The sequence below is a fragment of the Gopherus evgoodei genome, chromosome 13 (assembly GCF_007399415.2).
Source record: "Gopherus evgoodei ecotype Sinaloan lineage chromosome 13, rGopEvg1_v1.p, whole genome shotgun sequence".
Lineage (NCBI taxonomy): Eukaryota > Metazoa > Chordata > Testudines > Testudinidae > Gopherus > Gopherus evgoodei.
In genome coordinates, this window is record NC_044334.1 from 670,438 (window position 1) to 687,528 (window position 17,091).

The 17,091-nt window shown below is 47.6% G+C and overlaps 1 protein-coding gene across 2 annotated transcripts in view; it reads left to right on the forward strand.

Moving 5' to 3' along the window:
* The window catches only part of TTC28 (tetratricopeptide repeat domain 28), a 316,685-nt gene that overhangs the window by 119,679 nt on the left and 179,915 nt on the right, over positions 1 to 17,091 (forward strand). For both annotated transcript variants that reach the window (XM_030582635.1, XM_030582636.1), the window contains exons 2-4: positions 4,345 to 4,492; positions 9,999 to 10,271; positions 13,371 to 13,501. In XM_030582635.1, the coding sequence (XP_030438495.1) occupies positions 4,345 to 4,492; positions 9,999 to 10,271; positions 13,371 to 13,501 (552 nt within the window). The remainder of the gene's footprint in view (positions 1 to 4,344; positions 4,493 to 9,998; positions 10,272 to 13,370; positions 13,502 to 17,091) is intronic.

Consider the following 17,091-nt stretch of genomic DNA (forward strand, 5'->3'; position numbering starts at 1 on the left):
AACCCCTGCACTTTTCCCCCTTTGCCCTAACCTGTGTATCCTCCTCCTGCACCCGCATGGGAAAACTGACCTGGATGCACGAAGCAGCTGGCATTGCTGCTTGCTCTGCTCTCCACCTGGACTCCTCTACCCAGCATACCCCTAGGGGGCTGTGATGGAGGATCAAGGAGCAACATCAGGGCTCCCTGCATCCAGGTCACTTTCCCCACCTGGGCTGGGTAAGGAGAGGGCAGGAGAGCAGAAACTGACGTTCTGCTCCCCAGGTTATTACTGGGTTCCTTAGCCCACACACACTACAAACACATCAGTGCACAAGAATCCCCAGGCCACACTGGCTTACAAGGTGTCTCTGGCTACTGTGCCCCTTCAGAGCCAAACTGCCTATGTGTAAGCTGCTGCAAGACTCCATCCCTGCATGGTATTTCTGTCATCAAGCTGTACAGAAGGGAAACTGAGGCTGTGTCTACACTATGGAGACTATGCTGGCATAACTCCATATTGTAGATGCAGCCTATCTTAACATCTACATTTTCCATTGGTGTAGAAATGCCACCTCCCTGAAGAACAGTAGCTACATCAACAGAAGCATTCTGCTGTCAACATAAATGCATCTGTGCTGCGGATTAGGTCAGCATAGCAGTGTTGGCTAGGGGTGGGTTTTTTCCTTCACCCTTGACTGACATAGAATCATAGAAGATTAGGGTTGGAGGAGACCTCAGGAGGTCATCTAGTCCAACTCCCTGCTCAAAGCAGGACCAACACCAACTAAATCATCCAAGCCAGGGCGTTGTCAAGCAGGACCGTAAAAACCTCTAAGGATGGAGAATCCACCACCTCCCTTGGGAACCCATTCCAGTGCTTCACCTCCCTCCTAGTGAAATAGTGTTTCCTAATATCCAAGACCTCCCTCATTGGAACTTGAGACCATCCAGAGCTCCATCCTCTTTGGAACCCCCTGTTCGGTAGTTGAAGGCTGCTATCAAATCCCCCCTCACTCTTCTCTTCTGCAGACTAAATAACCCCAGTTCCCTCAGCCTCTCCTCGTAAGTCATGTGCTCCAGCCCCCAATCATTTTTGTTGCCCTCCTCTGGACTCTCTCCAATTTGTCCACATCCCTTCTGTAGTGAGGGGACCAAAACTGGACACAATACTCCAGATGTGACCTCACCAGTGCTGAATAGAGGGGAATAATCACTTCCCTTGATCTGCTGGCAATGCTCCTACTAATACAGCCCAATATGCCATTGGCCTTCTTGGCAACAAGGGCACACTGCTGACTCATATTCATCTTCTCATCCACTGTAATCCCCAGGTTCTTTTCTGCAGAACTGCTGCTTAGCCAGTCGGTCCCCAGCCTGTAGCGGTGCATGAGATTCTTCCTTCCTAAGTGCAGGACTCTGTACTTGTCCTTGTTGAACCTCATCAGAATTATTTTGGCCCAATCCTCCAATTAGTCTAGGTCACTCTGGACCCTATTTCTACGCTCCAGCATATCTACTTCTCCCCTCAGTTTAGTGTCATCCGCAAACTTGCTAAGGGTGCAATCCATCCCATCATCCAGATCATTAATAAAGATGTTGAACAAAACCGGCCCCAGGACTGACCCCTGGAGCAATCCGCTTGATACTGGCTGCCAATTAGATATCGAGCCGTTGATCACTACTTGTTGTGCCCGACAATCTAGCCAACTTTCTATCCACCTTATAGTCCATTCATCCAGTCCATACTTCTTTAACTTGCTGCTGGCAAGAATACTGCGGGAGACCGTATCAAAAACTGCTAAAGTCAAGGTATATCACATCCACTGCTTTCCCCATATCCACAGAGCCAGTTATCTCACCATAGAAGGCAATCAGGTTGGTCAAGTATGACTTGCCCTTGGTGAATCCATGTGGACTGTTCCTGATCACCTTCTTTTCCTCAAATTGGATTCCTTGAGGACCTGCTCCATGATTTTTCCAGGGACTGAGATGAGGCTGACAGGTCTGTAGTTCCCCGGATTCTCCTTTTTCAAAGATGGGCACATAACCATGTTGACCTAATTTTTAGGTGTAGACCAAGCCTAAATGAGAGTGTGGGAAACAGAGATCCCAAAGTGTGCATCATGCTTCACAAGACCATGCACTCAGTGCTCTGAGACCACACAGTGGGTGTCCACTGCATGCCACACACTCCTTGTTCCTGGGGTTTCTCTTTGATTTAAATCATCATGCCTGTAATCTCATTAACACGGAACTGGATTTCCAGTACAGTTGCCGGTTTGGTTCAGTAAGAACACATTTTTACTAAAGGTTAATTAAATGAATTTTGCCTCCATCTCATTCATTTAAAATTATAGAACCAATCAATGCTTGGTAATGGAAAATAGATTAAATATTCATGTCTATAAATTTCCCATGTCATTTTTTATTTTTCTTAGTCTTTGCCTCCATGGTCTGGAGTCTGAAAGTGCGTGAAAGCCCTAATTAAAAGTCATTTTGGATCTTAATTGCAGATCTGTCCAGTTTAAGTACAAAAGACTTCAATGTGTGTCTACTTAATGTACCTTGAATACAGGATTAGTTTCTATTACAAATGGGAAGGAATAGAGAGGCCTGCCTATGAGTGCAGGGAGAGCCTGCAGCTGAAGGCCCTCAAGAACCAAAGCCAAGCGTGGAGCTGACAGGGCAGTATCCTGTTCTTACAGCAGTTGTAGTCTTTTTAAGAGTGTTTTCTCTTACCATAACTGGGCTTGCTGTGCTTAACTTCCTCCAGAGACTTGGCAGCGCAGTGGATGTGGCAGAGCTTGCAGCCAGGAGATATTTACTGGAAAGGACAGTAAAGGGTTATCTGTGAACAGCAAAGCTTTTGTAAAATCTAGTTGAAGCTCCTGAATTAATGCAATCAGTGTGCAGACATAAAAGTTACAAATAGACTTTCATTTTATATGTGAATGTTAGACAGCAGAGTCCTTGTTCCCTTACCCACCAGCTCCCAAGCACAGAGCTTCATGTTTTCTCTGGGAGAGACACTGACATTGCTACCCCTTTGTTAAGGCAGGTTTCTCCTGCTACTGTGTGTGTCTGTGATCTTAGCACCTCTGGCTGGGAACATACAGAACCTGGAATTGCCAGTGGGAACTATTTGCAGCTGCACACTGATGCTCTTGTTGGTTTGGGATTACAAATGAGTGGTGAGTGGGTGTTAGATGTATTTTAAAAGCATTGCAACTTCCCTTGAATGTCAGTGAGGCAGAGGTGTGTTTGCAACGACTCTTCTACTGTAGCCTCTGGGGAGACTTGCAGAAAACATGAAATGGAAAAAGTAAAGCAAAATGTCTGTAAACATATTAAAAATGAAGTGTATGTGTTCAGTGGGGAGAAATGCCTGTCGGAGTTAGTATTCTAAGTGCAGTCAGATGCAGCTCTCTGCTGCCTGCTCAACCCACTTCTACCAAAACATCTGCATAATGCAGTAGTAACTGCATCAGAGGGGTAGCCGTATTAGTCTGTATCCACTAAAACAACGAGGAAGTGGGTTTTTTACCAATGAAAACTTATGCCCAAATAAATCTGTTAGTGCCACTGGACTCCTTGTTGTTTTTGTAGTCACTGAGGTTCACCCAGAAGGTCAGCAGATTCCAGTGCTATCAGGCTGGGTGAGGAGTAGGAGGGTGAATTCCAGAGTCGGTGCTCAATGAATCTGAATATAGAATCATTCTCTGGTCATTGATGAGTGAAAATTACAAAATATAATTAACAGTGAGAGTGCTGACATGTCCCGGGTGGTGATGGAAGCAAGGGAAGTGAACTCCACTGAGCTGGGATGGTGGTGGAAGTAGGCTGTATGTGCATACAGAGGGAAGGAGAGAGTTCTGATCGGATGCTCTGGGCAGTGATTTTATTGCAATTGTCTTTGAGATTTTTGGTCTCTGTTAATAGAAAGTTCTTGTTGGGTGGTGAAGCTCGGGTCTTGTTGGCAGGAGTGAGAAATGAGGAACTCCACTCACAAGCTTTGTGAGCTAGGCGATTACAAAGAAATTAGCAGCCTTGTGGGGAGGAGGGGGAGCCAGTTCTGAAGGAAAACCTTTATTTTAAATTATTGTAGCGTTGGCTTTCGACTCCAGGGCAACATGTGAGAATTGTCAGCATGGGCTGGGTGAGCCTTTCCTCAGCTCTGTGGGGATTCAGAAACCAAACCCAGCTTTAGAATTTCCAGTATTGACCTGACCTGAAAGTGCTACAGGGAAACCTGAGCGTGTTCTTGCAGCCCCTCTATTCCCCAGCACTAGCTTCCTGGTCATGTATGTTTGGACTCTGTGATCGTATCACTTCAATAACTCGCCTCTTTCTTTTGGGCTTGCAGGCGTACTTCCGACAGGGTGTTGCCCTTCAGTACCTTGGACGCCATGCAGACGCACTGGCAGCATTTGCATCTGGGCTGGCTCAGGATCCCAAGAGTCTGCAACTTCTTGTTGGGATGGTGGAAGCCGCCATGAAATCTCCCATGCAAGGTAAGCAAAGTGACCGGTGTCCAGGGCACTGCAGTTATGCTGGCTGCAAGCCTGAATGGACAGCAGTGCTAAGGGGTCAGCATTTTCGAGGAAGGTAGGAAGCAGATTTCAGTTGGAAGCTGATGCTGAGTCCACGCTTGAGGCAGGAGGAAACCTGCGTAAGTGATGAGAGGCAGATTATAGGCGTTTTACATCTTCCATTTGGTCACCTGCTGCTGGGCTCTCTCAGGGTATGTCTACATCTAAAATTTTGCAGCGCTGGTTGTTACAGCTGTATTAGTACAGCTGTATAGGGCCAGCGCTGCAGAGTGGCCACACTTACAGCAACCAGCGCTGCAAGTGGTGTTAGATGTGGCCATACTGCAGCGCTGTTGGGCGGCTTCAAGGGGGGTTCGGGGAACGCGAGAGCAAACCGGGGAAGGAGACCAGCTTCGCCGCAGTTTGCTCTCGCGTTCCCCGAACCCCCCTGCAAACCGCAGGGAAGGAGACCTGCTTGCTCGGGGTTTGGGGAACGCGAGAGCAAACCGGGGAAGGAGACCAGCTTCGCCGCGGTTTGCTCTCGCGTTCCCCGAACCCCCCTGCAAACCGCAGGGAAGGAGACCTGCTTGCACGGAGGTTCGGGGAACGCGAGAGCAAACCGCAGGGAAGGAGACCTGCTTGCACAGGGGTTCGGGGAACGCGAGAGCAAACTGGGGAAGGAGACCAGCTTCGCCGCGGTTTGCTCTCGCGTTCCCCGAACCCCCCTGCAAACCGCAGGGAAGGAGACCTGGTTGCACGGAGGTTCGGGGAACGCGAGAGCAAACCGCAGGGAAGGAGACCTGCTTGCACAGGGGTTCGGGGAACGCGAGAGCAAACCGGGGAAGGAGACCAGCTTCGCCGCGGTTTGCTCTCGCGTTCCCCGAACCCCCCTGCAAACCGCAGGGAAGGAGATCTGCTTGCTCCGAGGTTCGGGGAATGCGAGAGCAAACCGGGGAAGGAGACCAGCTTCGCCGCGGTTTGCTCTCGCGTTCCCCGAACTCCTCTGCAAACCGCAGGGAAGGAGACCTGCTTGCTCGGGGTTCGGGGAACGCGAGAGCAAACCGGGGAAGGAGACCTGCTTGATTACCAGAGAGGCTTCCTCAGGTATGCTGGGATACCTGCTTATTCCACGGAGGTGAAGAAAAGCGCTGGTAAGTGTCTACATTTGATTACCAGCGCTGGATCACCAGCGCTGGATCCTCTACACCCGAGACAAAACGGGAGTACGGCCAGCGCTGCAAACAGGGAGTTGCAGCGCTGGTGATGCCCTGCAGATGTGTACACCTCCTAAGTTGCAGCGCTGTAACCCCCTCACCAGCGCTGCAACTTTGTGATGTAGACAAGCCCTCAGAGTGGAAACCAAACTAGATGAGCCTCTTGTCTGATTCAGTGGGGCAGGGAGGTGGGGATGTTGGAAGAAGGGGGCTTTGCTCTTGTCTGGTGAGGCAGGGATACTGGAATAGGCGTGGCCTGATCTAGAACGGCAGTTCTTGTGTTCCTGTGAAGTCCGGCTGTGTTACCTGGGAGTTAATGCATGGCTAACATCTCTGAAAAGACTGAACTGGCCACCAGAACTGGTATTCTCCAGCCAATGGTATTCTCCACTCTCATCTACTAGAGGTCAAACATCTTATTCCTTGTGAAATTCTCCTTTTCCACACACAAGCGTCTTAATGTTTCACAAGTATTCCCAGTACAACTGCTGCAGATCAGTCTCCCTCGAACTGTTTCAGTGCGAGGGCAGACTGGAAACTCAGGCTTTGCAGCAGCACCGGCTCTGTTGATCCTCCCAATATGATCCCACAATACCGTGGTATCTGTGTGCCCCTTGAGCTCTGCAAGAACTCTGGCACTTGGGTAAACAGCTTTGTGAAATCCTACGCTTGTGGTACCCAGCAGGGCTCTGCAGAAGTTTTTGCTCATTTTTCATATCTCTTAGAACAAAGCCCCAGAAGAGGCAGATGACCAGGCTGCTAATTCACTTTATCCTTGACCAGTATAAAGATGGCTTGGAGCATTTGATGCTTTCAGCCCCCCTGGCATCTAGCCTCCCCTGTATATTACATCCCCGCTTCCAGGGGTGGGAATTTCACTCTCCTGAAGGGGAATTCCCTGACTGCACTGTTTCTAATCAGTTTCATTGCATGCACTTTGCTGGAGCGGTCTAATGGCATTTCCCAGTGCAGAGCATGGAGCGGATCAACTCTGACTCTCAGCAGACGCTGCTGGGAGCTTTGGAACTTAGGGGCCAAACAGAGCTGAAATATGAAAAAAAAAATGCAGTTTCCCTTTCGCAGTGTTTTCTTGTCATCTTCCAAAATTAATTAATTTAGATATGTTTCTTATGTAGCAAATACCCTATGAGGATAATTTCACCTATTCTGTCCTGCGGTGTTGCTGCTGCCTAGAATATTGCCATAAATACAACATCAGGTTCATCCTTCTCTTTGTCTCTCATATCAAAACAAATCTGCTGCCTGCCTCGATATTAGCCGTGAGCTCCTTCTGTCCGTATGGCGCACACCATGCTCTCACCAGAGACAGCAGAGTTAGAAGACTCTACAGCTCTTCATCGTGGTAGCTCTTTTGTGAACTGCCTCCAACCTGTACATATCGTTGTGGTGTTGAAGTGGCCGGAAAGGAATGTACCATATTCTAGAAGCAATCACACTGCCGAGAGACTATCCCCTCCCTGCTCCAGGACGTGATGCTTCTGTGTCAGCAGCCCAAAGCTGCGACTGCCTTTCTTGCTGTCTTATTGTATTGCAATTTCATGTCTTTGTTGCTGTTCAGTCTGACCTCTAGGTCTCTCAGTATTACTGCTGCCACGTGTCTCCCTTCCACTGACTCGCTTGGATTATTTTTGCCTCAGTAATATTAATTATTGTTATGCTAATATTCAGAAGCCCCGCTCAGAATGTGACCCTGTGTGTGCTGGGCACAGTACAGATACATACCAGGGTATGGTGCCTGCCCCACAGAGCTTACCTTTGAGAAACAGAAATAACCGCAGTGGGTTGGTGGGAAGGGAATTAAATACCCATAGATCTGCACACATACACCTCTCTATTTTTGCCATTGTTCCTGTGGTAATAAATAACCTAAATGCCAATTACCCCAATCATCCCTGGAGCTCTCAGTGATTTCTTGTGGGCTTTGCTGCAGAGGTGGGTCTTGCAGAGGGAGTTGAAGGAATGACTAGTAGGCTTTTGGCTATATGAACCTAATTTTCCCAAGCTGAATTTCACTTTGTTAACCTGACTGCATTTTTAACCCTTTTAGGCCCTGTTACATGAAATCTCCCTGCTCACAGGTGTTCAGAACCTCCCAGTTTGTGATCATTAGTGTGTCATTTAATCCCCACCTCCCCTTCACATCATTAACAACATCATTAAAGAAGATCAAGCTGAGTACAGATCTTTTCTGTATCCTTCTGGACGTGTCCCCCAAACTTCATACAATGTCTTTATTATTCTTTATTGGTTATAGTCCTCTGGCAGTTGTTCAATCCATGTAAACGTACTTATATACAAGCTACTTTGAGCTAGTTTTTCAGATAAGATCTTGTGACCTGGGATATCCACGGAGGTAACATTTACTTCACTCCCTTCATCCACTCTGATAATCTGGTCACCGAAAGGCGATGTAGTTTGGGTGACATGATGTGTTCTTGTAACTCCACAGCATGGTACATTGGTCATGGTGCTGATACCCCTACGGAGTTAGTTTTCTCCTTTCATAGTCAATTCCATTATTGTACTAGGGATGGGAGTTACAGTCAGATTTAAGGGATAGTAATTGCTAGGATTTCTTTCATTCAGAGCTCAGAGAAGAGCAACAAAGAGCAGAGGAGCTGGAAGCATTGAGTGCCGTCTGAGGAAAGATTAAAAGTTAAATCTCTTTATCTTGGCTCACTACGGCTATGTGGAACTTAAGTTTGCAATACAGATAGCTGAGGCCAAACCTCTCCTCCTACAATAATACCACTCTCCTCCCTCCGTGGATGGCACACCTTGGACATGTGATCTCTGCTGGGAAAGCCCTGGTTCCAGCTCTACTTTCACAGTGTAATGGTTCTCAGTCTGCATGGTAATTCATGTCAACTTTCCAGCCTAGAACCAGCACCGGCTATGCTGTTCCCCTGTCTGATTGTAGTGTTATGTTACATGTGAGACAGCTCACGTGACATGCTCACTCTTAACTCCTTTTTTTCTAGGAGCAGTCTTCACTGCCTTTTGTTTCTATTGTCTTTCCTCCCTGAGCCCCTCCTCCGCATGGTGTGTTACATTTTCTAATTAAAGCCAGGTCTACATTACAGACTTATATCAGTATAACTATGTCACTCAGGGTTGTGAAAAATCCACAGCCTGGAGCAACACAGTTATACCAATTTAACCCTCTCCCCTGTGCAGACGGCGCTGCGTCAGCGGGGGAGTGTCTCCCACCATAGCAGACGGCGCTGCGTCGACAGGGAGGTGGACTAACTACGCTAACAGGAGACGCTCTCCAGTTGGCATTGTAGCATCTTCACGTGCACGCGAAGACAAGCCCTCGAACTGTAAACTCCTGACAACAGGGCCTGTCTTTGTACTTGTTCGTACAGGCCTTGCCCATCAACAACACTGTATAAATAACAGTTAATCTGTACATGCTTGTGGCTTCCTCTGCATCGTCTGCCATTGGCCACCATCAGAGATAGGATCCTGTATTACACAGGAACTGCAGTACCAGAAGAGATCACCATCTTATGTGTGTATTTATCCCCATCCCTGACTGGAATGTCACTCGTAATATACAACATGGGCAGCCTATTCCACTCCTCAGAGGGCTGTTAAAATGCTCTCTGCTTGCTGTACATACAGTTAATAATTGTAGGCAGAAATAATGAAAGTAGGGCATAAATGGCTTTCTCAGGGTGCCATGGTTATGTTGATTCAGGCGAGAACAGCCTTGTCAAGAAGTGCAACCATCCTAATTTTTAAAAATTACATTTTAACACCGTATGGTTGCCTAGAGAGCTGCAGATTTGAAACCCCAGCCTTATCATTGTCCTTTAAGGGACATACTATGGCAGGCTTCATGGGACTAATAAAACAATTCGGTATAACTGCTCTCCAGCAGCAGTGGCTATCCTAGGTCCAGTTTGGTCACTCAGGATAGCACCTATAGTCCAGGGGCACCTGATACTCCTCCTTGTTCTTGTGACCCGTTAAGCCAATTCCAATAGGTTCCTTGTTGCTGAGTGGCTGCTTTCCCTTTTTAGTGGGTTTCACCCAGTTAATTTTCTTCTTCTTCTCTTGCTCTTGATGTGCGAAGTGCAGGACTGTGACACTCAAATAGCTGATATTTCTAGATGTGCTATTGAATACATATTACAAAATTCACGTCACTTTGTCGTTCACCTCTCATGGGTGTTAATGGACTGACTTCAGGATGCTTGTGTACCTTTGGCCTGTGGAGTAATTCTGCCTTCCCTTCCTTATTTTAGAGTCACTCGAGCCAACTTATCAGCAACTTCAGAAGATGAAGCTGGACAAGAGCCCCTTTGTGGTGGTATCGGTGGTTGGCCAGGAGCTCCTGACTGCAGGCCACCATGGTGCCTCTGTGGTTGTGTTAGAAGCTGCACTGAAGATTGGCACTTGCAGCCTGAAGCTGAGGGGATCAGTGTTCTCTGCTCTAAGCAGTGCTTACTGGTCTCTTGGGAACACAGAGAAAAGCACAGGATACATGCAGCAGGACTTGGATGTAGCCAAGACATTAGGTAGAGTTCTCATTTTCACTCACTTAATCCCTGGTTTAGTGCTGTATTGATATAAATGGAGCAAATTAACAGGAATGGCAGTGGGATAAATGAAGGGAAGCATCGTTAGTGCTGAAGCTGCTGTGCCATTTCACAGGCTGCTGAGCCACGCAAACAATATTCTTATTTACAACAGACTGTGTGAGGTGGGTTATGGGGATCCCAGGTACGTGCTGAAGGGACACTCAAGGGACACTTTGTGGTATCGTGTGTCTGTGAACTGGCTTTTCCCCTCCAGAGACTTGGGCACACAACTTTCATTAGGTCATAAACGTAACAGTATATCATTTGCAGAGTAAAGTGAGGTGTGTGCTCAAATAATCTGAACTACTCAGGGCTTGTCTACCCTACAAATGCTTTGCTGCCATAGTTAACCCAGTCTAGCTATTCTGGCAATGTGCCCTAGTGGAGACACGGCTTATGCTGACAAAAGTTCTGCTTTTGGCTTAATTAAACCACATTCCCCAAAGAATGTGTCATGGCAGCAGGACTATCTTGCTGGTGTAACTGGGTCTGCACCAGTGTTCCCTCTAAGCTGCACAAGAATCACTCAAGTAGAGCTGCGCACATCCTGCAACTTGTGTTCCGGTGCCCCCCCTTGCTGCTCCTGTCCTCTGCCTTGGAGCCCCTGGCCGGCTGCTCCCGGGACCCTCCTGCTTGCTGGGGGGGGAGAGGAGGTGGTGGAAGGATGTGGGAGGTACTAATATCAGGGTGTCCCCTTGCCCATGTACCCCATCTCCGCAAAACGGGGAAGGGGCAGACAGGGCTCGGGAGTTAGACGGAACTGCTGGTGGCTGCTGCAATCTGAACAAGCCTACAGACTGCAAAGTGCCGCTGTCCTTAAAGAGACAAACATGGTCTCTTATACACTTCTCCAGAAGCCAACACACACACATACACACACTCTCTCTCTCTCTCTCTCTGTGTGCGGGTCTCTCTCTCTTTCTCTGTCTTTCTCTCTCTCTGTCACACACACACACACACACACACACACACACACACACACACACACACACTCTCTCTCGCTCTCTCTCTATCTTGGTTTCTCTTTCACACATGTACACACGCACACTCTCTCTCTCTCTCTCGCACATACACACACTCACCTCCCAACAGATACTTATGGTGGTGGTGGTCATGGTACTTTCTGCAATGCACATATATTCTCTGTAATTTTATTTTTACAAAGTGCTGTTGTTTTAGTTTTTTGACTGGTCTATGCATTTCGTATTTTTATTTCTCTCTTTTGCTTAAATTTAACTCTTTGAGTAGTGAGCCCTAAAATGCCTATCCTGTCCTGGTTAGAGTAATCCCTATGGTAACTTTTAAAAAATATATATTATATCTAGGTTTTTTGTTTCTACTGGTGGTGCACGTGCACATCATCTCGATATTGGTGCACATAAAATTCATTCCGCACAGGAATGGAAAAAATTAGAGGGAACATTGGTCTGCACTAGTATTTTTGCTGGCATCACTGTGTCAGTTAGGGGTGTGGTTTCCCCCCATTCCTACCCAATAGACACATGCTGGCAAAAGTTTGTAATGTGGACTAGGAAATCACAGGATTCTGAAGTAGTTGTCATAACTCAGGAGAGAGACTGGGGCATCATTGTGGGCCGCTCAATGAAACCACTGCTCACCGTGCAGTAGCAGTCAAAAAAAACAAACAAGATATTAGTGTTCACAGGAATTTGATGGAAAATAACAATTAAACCCATTATGTAAATCAATGGCATGCCATCACCTGAAATAGTATGTTCGTTCCTGGTTCTCCTATCTCAGAGAATAAAGTAGAAATAGAGAGGTTCTGAGGTGAGTGACAGAAATAATTAGAGGCCTAGAACGACTGCCATATGGAGAGAGATTGGAAAATCTGGGATTGTTTAGTTAGAGCGGAGGCAAATAAGAAGGAGGATGCGAATTGTGCAGAGCAATAAACAGTACAGAGGAGGTAGACTGGGCATTGCTATTCACTCTGTTCCATAGTACAAGAAGGGACATGCAGTGAAATTGAAAAGCCACAACTTTAATATTGGTAGAATGAAATACTGCTTAGCACAATGTATACTTAACTGGCTGAGCTCACTGTTAACAAGATATAATTCAAGTGCAGAGCTTAGCAGAACCCAGAAAAGGAAAGGCTGGGTGCATTCACAGTCACACTGGACAGGATTGAACAGGGATGGAATTTCCCTCTTTTGTGGTTTCTTAAAGATTTCTCTGAAATATCTGACACAGATCCTTGTGAGAGCTAAGACACTGGTCTGATGGTGAAATCGGCAAGCACTGGGGCACAGTTTGACATGGCTGTTAGTCTTTTCTCCAAAGTGGTTCAGGACTGGATTAGCGAGAGGCAGAACAGGGAGGGAGGAAGGGACATTGGCAGAGAGGGAGATGGAGGGGCTGACTGGGTAGATCTCTGGGTAAAGGTTACCATGCCAGGTGGGATGTACGTTACTTAGGGGTGCTGTAGGCCCGGATTAGAGGGCATCGGCTGCAGGATGTGGGACCACAAGGGTTGGAGGTGTCATTGCTGAAGATCAATGGTTACAGAAGTTGGGCGAGCTACGTGAGACTGCAAAATGGAATAGCAGGTGTGCTGCAGGGCAGGACTCAGGGCGTTAGCAGAGGTATGTGAGGGGATGGGGGATGAGGAGGGGATGTTTGCTGAGAAAGCTGGCCCAGTGCTTGTCAGCACTATACCTGAACCAACCCTGTCCAATCCAGCCCTGCATTTTCATGGACACAGATTGCTCACATCTTCAACAAAAAGTAAACATGAAAAAGTGAAGCTGTTACCAAGGTGTTAAGCCAAAGAGGGGTCTAAGGTGACATTAAAGTGGAGTCTGGGGGTTGATTTGGAGAATTGTGTGCTTCCCTCTTCAAGGACTGGGAAGTGAGGAGAACTCTGGCTGCGTACTGAGTCTGTGGCCAGGTTTGTTCTGAACATGGCTCTCCCAATGGAGCATCCTTTGAATGATGTGTTCCACTCTCTTGGCTGGACTCTTCCAAAGACCCTTCGTTAGCTAACTTTTGTTTTGTTTGCATGTGACTCAGGTGACCAGACGGGAGAATGCCGAGCTCATGGGAATCTGGGCTCCGCATTCTTCTCCAAAGGAAATTACCGGGAGGCCCTTACTAACCACAGACATCAGCTGGTGCTCGCCATGAAACTCAAGGACAGAGAGGTAGGAACCTTGCTAAATAGACTGGATTGGGAATTGGCACTGTGTGGCTTTCTGGAGAAGCACAGAACATCCCCCTGAGATCCCGAGAATCCCTGCCTGCCTGCCCCTTTGCCCCTCTGGGAAATTTGAAGTTATGTAACTTCTTGTCCACCTGACATGTAACATGACACTTAGTCCTGCCCTGAGTGTAAGGGATGGGATTAGGACTGGCAGGGACTCAAGACGTCACTACGAGTCTATGATTCTCTGATTGCTATTATGGAGACAGCATGGTCCAGTGGATAGTGCATAGGCTTGAGCATCAGGAGACTCTGGTTCTATTCCCATCTCGGCCTGTCTCTAACCTGCTGTGTGACCTTGGGCAAGTCATGTCACCTCTCTCTGCCTCTGTTCACTCCCACACTTTGTCCTGTCAGTTTAGACCGGAGACTCTGTGGGCCAGAGACTGCTCTTACTATGTGTATGCACAGCACCTAGCACAAAGGGCCCTGGCCTTGGGTGGGGCCTCTACCTGCTACTAATACTATTCATTTGGAGTGCACTAGCACACACCATGTGCTATGCACTTTCTATTCATGCAATGCAAGACAGTCCCTTCCCCAAGAAGCTCCCAGACTTAATAAAACAAGCAACATACAAAGCAGGGGGGTAGGGGAGACAGAAACCATACAACAGTTATATGTAAATAAGCAAGTATGATTGATTTAGCAATCCGGAAAGTATAAAATGACATGTGAGCTGCAGTGTTGGTGTTAATGGCTGTTATTTACTTCATCTGAATCTCCTTGGTATTTACCCCACAGCCTCTCAGGTGTTAAACTGGGCCTTCTGCCAGCTCAGAGGAGCGTACTGTGTGCAGGCTAAGGGATCTTTGAGGAGTGTATGTCCTGAGAGCTAGCCTCTGTGAGTTCACTATAAGGACATTTTAGTGTACTTTCTCAAACAAAAGATTTTGTATCCAATAGTTCAGGAACTTACAGTGAGAATTTACAGGGGGTAGGATTGGGGAGAATTGAAGGAAGGTTGAGGGTGAGTGGATATGGTTGAAGGCAAATTGTGGGTGAGGGGGCATGAGTATGTGTGAGATTGTGTTTGAGGCCAGGTTTGAGTCTGTGTGAGTGGGGGGAAAGGGGTGTCTTTGGGGTCAGATGTAGTTGAGGGTGTAAGAGTGGCCATACCAGTGCTTGGTTGTGAAGCTCTATTTTAGGTGGCTGCCAAGTTTACTGACGTGTAAGCTGTTAGAAAATGCATCCTGCAGTGAATAGTGGAGGATCTGTGGTTGGGAGCAGGTTGCTGCCAAATAATTTTATGATTATTTACCATCTTGAAAATTTCCCCAATCACTTTCTTCTTCCCTGTTTCTGTTCACACATGGCTGGGAAGCTGTTACCCATCCTCTTTTTATAGCTGTCCTGACTAGAACTCCCTGTGCATTGTAAGTGGCCAATCTACATAGCTGCAGCTCCTCCTGGGGTATTTCTCAGCAGCCCCACGGGCTCTGCAGGGCTGATCCCAGAAGCTGATGGAGATGTAAGGAAGAGCAGTGTGAGGAGGGCCATGGGCAGATAGAGATGCTGACTGTTGGAGGAGGGAATCAGCTGCCACATGGATATCAAGGGGAAGTCTAAGGCCTGGTGTAAATACTAATAGAGCCACAGGGTGCTAAAGGAGGTTGGGGTTGGAAGTCTCTGAAGGTTCCCCCAGTGAGTGAGCTTGGGCTCCCAGCCTAGTAGTGCCAGCACCCAAAGCCTACCTATGCGCCAGGTGTTAGGTAAGCTTCTAGGACAGCTTGGTGTCATCTGGAGTTACACAGACAATGGCTGCTACCTAGAAATGTATGCACTGCATTCAGCACGTACACGGGAGCCTGCCAGGCAGGTTGGATTTCCTGGCCTTTGATGCAGAGCTCGTGTGAGGGATCGCAGATCTTGAACCTGGGTCTATGGGTCCCCCAGGCAGTCCTCAGACTGCAGCCACTACCCAGCAGCAAACGGGGAGTATGGGCTTGGTGGGTCCTAGCTCACCATAAGTGTCGCCCACCTGGCTCCCAATTGGAGATGTCCAGCCTCTCCAGTTGGCTAAGACTCACTCTTTCAGCCAGAAGGAAGCACAGGAAGTTATCTGAGCAACTAGGTGATCCCTGGTTTGCTGCTACACTGGACCTTGCCTTCTCGCCTGACTCCTGAGTCCTGCCTTGTTCCTGATTCCTGCCCTCCTCCCTTGTTCAGTTTCCTGCTTCTACAGCCCACCCCAGGCTACTGACTCCAGCTTTGACTGTTTGCTTGATTCCCAACTCTCTCTCTGGCTCAGACCTCTGGTTCCTGGTGCCTGATTCCTGCTCTGACCACTAGGTCTGACCGCAGACCGACAGCTCCTTCACTGGGTTTTATGTTCTATTCAGAGACCATGGTGTGAATCCGAGGCTAGTCTTGTAGCTGGCTGAGTGCGGGAAATGGCCCCTTCACACTTCCAGAGCAGCGCACTGACCTGCCCTGACAGACTCACCAAGAGCATTGCCACCCAAAACAAACAAAAGGACATAATACAGAAGCAAAGCCCAGATGCTGGTGACTGGTGGGGGAAAGAACTACATCAGATGTGTACACTTTGCAATATTGGGACAGGGCTCAAGCACCATGCTGAGGGAGGCCATGTCAGAACCTAGAGAGAGAGCTAGAACACAGAGTAGCTCATCTGAGAAGTGGTCCTGAGTAGCAAGTGCTGAGTGCTCTGTTTCATTAACATTAGGCCAGTAATGGAAACAATTCCCAGAAGCTGAGCTGAGTGGGTTTTATTTTGTCTGAGGCTAATGCCCTGAATCCAAGAGTGTTTTGTATTGAAACCCAGTGCACTAGAATTCAGGTGAATGAAGCTTATTCACAATAGTGTTCAATGTATGACACATCTGGGTACATAATTAACTGTTACTGACAACAAATGGCTACTTGGGTTTGTGAGAAAGCTGAGCCTCTTGGATTTCCTGTAGGATGTAACCACAGGAAATTAATTTGGCGCTTTCTGATGACATCATTTTGACCACAGAGCTTCCTCTGAACACAAAGCTGTTTTTCTTGGCCTCCGTTGCAGACATTTTTAGAACACGAATATTATTCTAAAGTTGCAATGGTGTTGCTGTGAATTCCACTAGAAGAGGGGTGTGTGTGTGTGAGAGAGAGAGACTGTAATGAAGTAATTGTTTTACCTCCAGCTGTGCGGCGAATTGGCTTAGAAGGTAAGAATGCTCCTTTGTACCAGATTCCTCTGTCCTCACAGGGAGTATTGGCTTCTGAAGCCTCTGTAACAATGAGTGTACCACAGGCTTCTGCTAGATCTAATACCCCATCAGCCGAGAAAAAGGTTCCAGGGGGCTTTGTATCTGCAAGATCCAGGGCCTGTCTTCTCCCTGTAACCTGGGTGTCAGGAAAACTTTTACCAGCTGAGTGGGGACAGGTGGGCTTATGAGATGGTGAAAATTTTTCTCCCTGGTGATGGGAAATGTACAGTAGCTGCTTTAGAGAAGGAGAGAGAGTTTGTGCAGCTGCTGTTAACAGCAGTGTATATTGTGACCTGTAAAGTGCAGGGCCTCTTCC